The sequence below is a fragment of the Solanum tuberosum genome, unplaced genomic scaffold (genome assembly GCF_000226075.1).
Source record: "Solanum tuberosum cultivar DM 1-3 516 R44 unplaced genomic scaffold, SolTub_3.0 scf00104, whole genome shotgun sequence".
In the NCBI taxonomy this organism is placed as follows: Eukaryota; Viridiplantae; Streptophyta; class Magnoliopsida; order Solanales; family Solanaceae; genus Solanum; species Solanum tuberosum.
The window spans coordinates 1211739-1219609 of NW_006239030.1; the positions used below are offsets into that span (position 1 = coordinate 1211739).

Here is a 7871-nt window from a genome sequence, read left to right on the forward strand (position 1 = left end):
TATACTTTTGAAGAAAAGAACTTCAAGTTTACTCTTTGCTTACCTTAAAACTTGAGGGTTAAAATGAAGGTAAAACATTTGATAAAGACTCTTGAAAACATTAAGAAACTTTGCTTTGACTTGCTTCTTAACTTCTAGACTTTGACTCTTAGATTCTATGACTTTGATCTTAACTTTCCTCAAATTGGATTATGGATTCAAGGTTCATGATCTCATGTTTATGGATGATTTCATGATGTTTAGATGTACCTTAGAGTGTTGGAATCAACTAGAAAACATAGGTACATTGCTAAGGAACAAGTACTAAAATGGGGGAAACGAATGGGGAGAACTGGCGTCCCTGGCGCTTTGAGAGGCGTGGGGCGCCAGCCCTCAAAGTTTAGAGAACTTTTTGTGGCACTCTGGCTGGCGCGACGCGCCAGAGGCCAAAGTTTAGAGGAACTTTTGTGGCACTCTGGCAGGTGCGGCGCCCCAAACCCTTGCCTAGAAAACTCAGATTTTTCTCCTTCGGTTTTCATCTCTAAACCCTCCTAACTTCCATGGTTCTTTCCCAAAACATTTAGGATCAATAGTACCCTCAACATACAACAGATTTAACTCAAAAATCCACCTGAAAATACGAATCAGATCAACAAGAGACTTCAACAACACAACCATCAAGAACTCAACGAATTTTCAACAATGTTCTTCAAGAACTCACTTTCTTTGCATTCAAACAATTTAAATTCGCTGAATTGAAACAAGATTGGCATGTGGGTGAACTAACCCAACACTGTGTGATCTCACATACCTTGTAGGGATCACCCCCGACGAATTTCACTTGCAAAGCTTGAACGTTCTTGGCGATTTCTTGATTTCTCTCCTCTCCAAGCCCTAGCGTCAATTCTAATTTTTCAAACTGAATAAAGTCTTGTTTTACCCCAATTAATTCCTAAAAACGAAATAGGCAAATTAGGTAAGGAAAAGACTAGTTTACCCTTCACATATCCGGATTTGGACTTCCTTAATCCAACAACCCAACTTCCAAAGGGCATAACTTACTCATACAAACTCGGAATCGCGCAAACTCGGCGGCGTTGGAAAGATCATTACAAGAGCTTTCCAACCATGTCTGTAAGTACACCTAACTCATCCTGAGCTAGGAGTTATGGCCGTTTGAAGTTGACCAAAACTCAACTTTTTCCTAACTTGAACAAATTTCCAGATTTTCATTCTTTCCAAAAATGACTATTTCCAATTATTAGCTTCTTCCTAGTTATTTCAAATTGTGAGATGTTACAATAGAGATATTTCATCATTGTAAGATACTCTGGTCAAACTTTGATGTCTCACTGGTTTAGATATGACGAGATAATCATCAAAGTTCGGGAATTTCAACGGAAATACCTCATTGCACCGATACCGATTATGAGCCACATTCAACGAATAGTTTCTGGTCTTTGTCCCCTTAATGCATTATAAATCGCAAGAAAAAATGAAAAAAAAAAGTGGAATTCTATAGGTTTAATTAGCTAAGACGATTTCGAAAATTAGAAACTTATTCCTTTTTTGTTTGGTGCGAGCTCAACTTACGCTATACATTGCCCGAGAAGAGCGATTTGGATACACCCAAACCGCTCCCACACCGCTCTTCAACCACTTGCGGCAGAATTTCCAAATCTATTTAGTATGGAAATGTTGGCACAAGAAGCCGAACTCTCATTATATATCAATCTTTTGCTCTGGCTGCCAACCACTTGCGGCAGAATTTAAAAATCTATTTAGTATGGAGATGTTGGCACAAGAAGGCGAACTCTCATTATATATCAATCTTTTGCTCTGGCTGCTATTGACTTGACTACATTGTCTCACTGAGCAGTGTTTTCTCATGGAGGAAAGAAAAATCGGCCAAATCATGCAGGTAAGTTCCCAAGAAATTTTTAATAGAAAAAAAGTTATCTTCTTCGTCTACATATCTTGTCTTCTTCTTTTTATAGTTATATTAATCTGAACTTAATTTTACAACAAATTCAATATTATTTTTCACGATTATCTTTTTATATTATTTTCAAACTAATCTCATTAAATAAAAAAGATCCAAAAATTCTTTTGATTTCGAATAATTTGCTTATTTTAAACTAATGGAAAAAAGTCTCTAAGAATTCACAATTATTCAAAATATTTTACATTAGGTTATCCCTCGAGTAACAAGACAGTCGAATATAAAAACACTGTTCCCACAAAACACACACACATTGTTTACTTCACTTTTTTCAGTTGAGATTTTCTTCACTTGCACTCTCTCCGGCGGCGCGTCGAACTCACACATTCTCCCTTGTTGTTTTCCGGTGAGTTACAACAGACACTCACTCCAACGATAATCAGAAAAATCCCAAAAAGGTTTTTTCTTTTCTCTTGATTTCTAGGGTTTTTGCGCTTATGCTCTGTACGAGTCTACTTTTTTGGTCATGTGATTACACAGATCTGTGCTGGATTTTAGTAATTTTTCTTGTTTAATGTGCTTTCGTTTGTGGTTTTAGGTAGTTTTTTTTTATGTTTATTATTTTGGGGTTTGGTAGAGTAGGTTGCAATTACTGGGAGGAGGACTACAAACTTCACTGTTAGGTATAAAGTTTTTATTTTTCTCGTGAGGTTTGTTTGTTTGTAGGGGTAAAAGAGGGATTTTGTTTTGTATTACAAGTTTCTGATGTTTTAGCGGCTCTGTAAATTGTATATATGCTGCTCTGCGCTGCTCATATTATTCTTCGGTAATGTATTGTGGGGTATTTTTTTTGTATCCAAGAAAGTTTTTATGTGTTATAGTGTGGTGAAATGGAATACATCTGTTGAGTATACCATTTTTGGTTTTGAGTGTTTTTTACATTGTTGGATATGAATGTGGTGCATTGCAAGGTGGTTTATAAAAGAATTAGAAAATTCAATCTCGTTTTCGATGATGGATGATTGTAGAAACTTTGCCATTCTTTGGACACCTGCTTGGTGTTTTGTGGTGAAACTATTGAGTTGTCAAACAATTATATCTGATTTCTATATGAGGAAGAATTTGAGCTCTTCAAATTTGGTTTCGATATATGTTAGTTTTTCTTACGTGGAGTAGGTGTGCACGAACTTGTTCTTGCCTGGTACTTTGTTTTTGGTTGTTATGTTCTTAACTGCCAGAGATGAGTCTTGTAGTGGTTATATTTCTTGAAAGATAATCACTTTTATAGAAACTGAGACATGATTCACTATATTCCTTTGATTCTAGGTTTTCTTCCAATGGATGCCACAACAGCTAACTCTCAGCGCAGACCATTTTCAATTAAACTGTGGCCTCCAAGTGAGAACACAAGAAAAATGCTGGTGGAAAGAATGACGAATAATCTTTCTAGTCCAACCATTTTCACCCGCAAGTACCGCAGTCTATCCAAGGAAGAAGCTGCCAAAAATGCTGAAGAAATTGAAGATGCAGCTTTTACCATTGCTAATCAACATTATGAGAAGGAGCCTGATGGTGATGGAAGTTCTGCTGTGCAACTTTATGCCAGGGAATGCAGCAAGCTTATCCTGGAAATTCTAAAGAAGATACCCAAATCAGAGGACAAGGAAATTTCAATTTCTGAAGTGGTTCCTACTGTTCAGGAGACCTTTTTTGATATCTCAAAAGGTAAAAGGGCTTTTATCGAAGCGGAAGAGGCTCAAGAACTTTTAAAGCCATTAAAAGAGCCTGGAAATTCTTACAGCAAAATTTGTTTCAGCAATAGAAGCTTCGGTATAGATGCAGCACGTATTGCAGGCCCTATCTTGGCAGCCTTGAAGGATCAATTGAAGGAAGTTGACTTGTCAGATTTTGTTGCCGGAAGAAATGAGGCAGAAGCACTTGATGTCATGAATATATTCTCAGAAGCTCTGGAAGGTTCTAACTTGAAGTTTCTGAATCTCTCTGATAATGCTCTGGGTGAGAAGGGAGTTAGGGCATTTGGAAAGCTCTTTCAGTCTCAAACCAACTTGGAAGAACTATTTTTGATGAATGATGGGATTTCACAGGAAGCTGCAAATGCTGTTAGCGAGCTAGTTCCTTCCACCGAGAAGCTTAAGGTTCTTCATTTTCATAATAATATGACAGGTGATGAAGGGGCTGTTGCGATTGCGGAAATTGTGAAGCGTTCTCCTTTATTGGAAGATTTCAGGTGCTCTTCTACCAGGGTAGGCTCTGAAGGAGGGAGTGTCTTGTGTGAAGCACTTGGGATGTGCTCTCATTTGAAGAAGCTTGATTTGCGAGACAATATGTTTGGTCCAGAAGTTGGTCTTGTGTTGTGTAAGGCACTCAGCAAACATGAAAATCTTACGGAAATTTACCTGAGCTACCTTAATTTAGAGGATGAAGGAGCAATTGCAATAGCTAACGCTCTTAAAGATTCAGCCCCTTCACTTGCTGTCTTGGAGATGGCAGGTAATGATATAACTGCTGAAGCTGCTTCAGCAATAGCTTCTTGTATAGCTGCAAAGCAGCTTCTTGCCAAGTTAAGCTTGGGTGAGAATGAACTCAAGGATGAAGGTGCAATTCAGATTGCCAAGGCACTGGAAGGACACAGCCATCTGATTGAAGTTGATATGAGCAGCAATGCACTAAGGAGGGCTGGGGCTAGGGTGCTGGCTCAAACTGTGCTGCACAAAGATGAGTTTAAATTACTAAATGTTAATGGGAATTTCATCTCAGAAGAAGGCGTTGACGAGTTGAAAGAGATCTTCAAGAAATCTCCTGAAATGCTTGCATCCCTGGAAGATAATGACCCGGAAGGAGAAGACGAGGATGATGAGGAGGATGAGGAGAAAGAATCTGGAGATGAGGGCAAAGACGTTGAGGATGAACTAGAATCAAAACTCAAAAACCTGGACGTCAAGCAAGAGGCAAGTCTTGACACACCAGATAGCAATTAGAATCCAGTACTTGACGACTTCTGCATGTTGCAGTTTTAGTTTTACCATTTTCTTTATGCTAAGCTGGCCATATTATGTTCCTCCAGCAAGTGCTCTAACATATAGTTCCATCAGTAATTTAAATTTGGTGGAATTGAACTGTTGCCTTAATTGGTCAAGTTAGGTCTCTGGCTGAATTATGTAGGGTACGAGAGAGAGAACTGCTATTTATGTTGAACCTTCTTTTGTTATGTAGACTTGATAATCTCCTCTTTTTTTCCTTTTCTTTTTTTTTATATTTCCATGATGCATTTGACTTGTTTTATTTTATTGGTGAACGAAATACGTGTGCCAGTATTATTTTTTTTGGATAATTAACATCATTTTACTAATCACCAGTGCAAACATTACAAAACCAGATCAGTGCAAACCTGGCTACTCATCTCAGTGCATTCATAACATAGCCTATACTATTCTACACGGAAAAAACTCACCACTATTACAACCGCGTAACATACTGAAACAACTTTACATTCTTGTGCACTCTAATGCATGTGTGTTTTCAATTCATATAGCAAGGCATATGAATTGCTTATTATTGATAAATGAAATGAAAATATCATAATTTTTAAAAAAGTAAAAAATAAAGTTGATAATGAAAGAATATAGTAGGCATTTTAAAGATTTAATTAGGATAAAAGAGGGAGTTGCTTATTGTACAAAGGTGAAGGGGAGTTTGATTTTAAAAGCACAATTGGTAGGCAATACAATGCCACATTCTGGGTCTGTTAAACACTGGACAACATGTACAACCGTCAAAATAGTAAACTAGCTCGTAACATCAACTTGACAATTAACTGGACATGCCAGACAAAGCTACTGAAACTTAATTTATCATCGACTCCAAATTAGAATAATTAAGAATTGTAGCAAAAAGCTAATGGTACACCAGTTGATATCTCCAATTTTCCCACTACTGCACAGTTAACTAGTAGCAAATGCAAAACCTAAAAACTATGAGATGCTAATATACATGTAAGACACTGAGCCAAACAGACGACTAGAACCATAGTTAGATCTTAAATGCTCATAGCCAAAGCCGTTTCCTTTCAAAGTGTCCCCTATGTCCACTAATGGCTTCACTGGCCAAAATAATTCCTAGGTTCTACAAGGGCAACCTCAGGATACTAAGCTTGACCTCCTCCTCCTGTGGGCCTTCCACGATAACCCGTCCGCACTATGGCCAGTCAAATCGTGATAATCGTTTCTCATGGAACTTGCACTCTCGGATTTGAACCTTTTGGGAGTTCTTCCATAGGTATCTTCACTTGTTGCCTCGCTCGCCACAGACACAGTGTCGGGCTTCAAGTCCTGTCCAGTCCTCTCAGAATCAGCATTGCCACTAGGCAACTCACCATTTGAGACTGACTGATGGTCCCTGTTCCTACCTTTACTTGATTGCGTAAAGAAATCATCTCCATTCTCCACAGCCTTCATCCACTGTACATCACTTAAAGAATCGGCATAAACCACTTCTTTTCTTCGTCGCTTTCCAGTGAGATTAGCACTTTCGTATAAAAATCCTTTTCCCTTTTCCTTAGAGTCAGGTGTAGCATAAGCCCAATCTGGGACCTCATGATCTTCCATGAGACGAGATCTGTAACGCTCTTTTTGTCTTCTCTCCTCATCCATTTTCTCAAACAGCCAAAATTCCTCATCGGAGCGGGCTGCAAGACGATTAATCTCTCTTTCGCTTGGCACATCTGTTCCAAGGGTGCTTGTACCTTTACGCATGATCTCTTCCAACATATCCCTCCTTTCTTGAGCTGCATGAACAAATAATGTAAGTTAGATTTCATTATGAAGAGGATCGAAAATCAAGACCATGGATAGAAACATCAGTCAGCATTCACAATACTAACATGTTGAAAGTACACAGGTGGAACTTGGTAAAGCGCTTGATGCATGTCAACAAAAGGTATTAGTACTAACAAGTAGAAAGTACACAGTAAAACATGGTAAATGCAATTTTTTCTTATAATCCAACCTGATTTTTGTTGTCAACCTTTAAAGCAAATAAAGAACTTGTACATAACTATTACGTAATTTGTTTCTTTTCCCTTAAGAAAATTAAAGAAGGCTTGGGCCTGGAGGTGTGGAGAGTTCTCTAAAACTACATGTGTACATGACAAACCTGTAGATGTTGTATTGAACAAGCCAGCCTGGATGACCTTAGCATCAATACCCATCTTCTGTTTTGCACGCTCCAATATGACCTCTTCAATTGATCCAACACTGACCAACACAAAAACCCTAACTTCTTTTTTTTGCCCAATTCGATGTGCCCTATCTTCTGCCTGCTGGTCCATTTGAGGGTTCCAGTCACTATCAAAAATTATCACAGTATCTGCTGTTTGCAGATTCAGACCGAGTCCTCCGGCACGAGTACTCAAAAGAAACATAAAGTAAGGAGAGTCAGGAGCATTAAATTGCTTTAGCAAAGTCCCCCGCTCCTCTGTTTTGGTTGAGCCATCAAGTCTAAGATACTTGAAGTCATGAACCTGCAGATAGACTTCAAGAATGTCCATGAGGCGGGTCATTTGTGAGAAGAGAAGGACCCTGTGCCCAGCTCTGCGAAGTTTGGGTAGTAAACGATCAAGAAGCTCAAATTTTCCAGATGCTCTCACTATCTCCTCCTTTCGATAAATATTATACTCGGCCACAAACAGGTAAGGGTGATTACAACATTTCCTTAGTTGCATGGAGAGATTCTGCAGACTCTTAGACCTCCCAGTTCCTGCGAAGTCACATAGTCAGCAAATAATGATTGCCAAAAGACTTGGGGGAGGGGGATGGAAAAAGAGCACAAGAGTTATATAAGGAATCATTGAGGATGTAGATTTTAGAGCAATGGATCCCTAGAGGCCCAAGAGGAGGAGGAGGGGGGGGGGGGGAGAAAAAAAGAGGAAAAA

The 7871-nt window shown here is 38.7% G+C and overlaps 2 protein-coding genes across 4 annotated transcripts in view; one reads left to right on the forward strand and one right to left on the reverse strand.

Annotated features, from left to right (window-relative positions):
* Positions 1-2176: 2176 nt before the first annotated feature.
* Positions 2177-5178, forward strand: RANGAP2 (Ran GTPase-activating protein 2). 3 transcript variants are annotated; one of them, XM_006349150.2, is made up of 2 exons: positions 2177-2379; positions 3248-5178. In XM_006349150.2, the coding sequence occupies exon 2, from the start codon at positions 3259-3261 to the stop codon at positions 4918-4920; it is 1662 nt and encodes a 553-aa protein (XP_006349212.1). In that variant the 5' UTR covers positions 2177-2379; positions 3248-3258; the 3' UTR covers positions 4921-5178.
* A 588-nt stretch (positions 5179-5766) lies between these two features.
* LOC102580079 (probable ATP-dependent DNA helicase CHR12) overlaps positions 5767-7871 on the reverse strand; it is a 15501-nt gene continuing 13396 nt past the window's right edge. Inside the window, exons 11-12 of the mRNA XM_006349152.2 lie at positions 7094-7696; positions 5767-6725 (exon numbers count right to left, since the gene is read on the reverse strand). Coding sequence (XP_006349214.1) covers positions 6079-6725; positions 7094-7696 — 1250 coding nt within the window. The 3' untranslated portion in view covers positions 5767-6078. The remainder of the gene's footprint in view (positions 6726-7093; positions 7697-7871) is intronic.

Coding starts and splice junctions, on each gene's coding strand:
- RANGAP2 (XM_006349150.2), top strand. CDS start 3,259: ATGGATGCCACAACAGCTAACTCTCAGCGCAGACCATTTTCAATTAAA.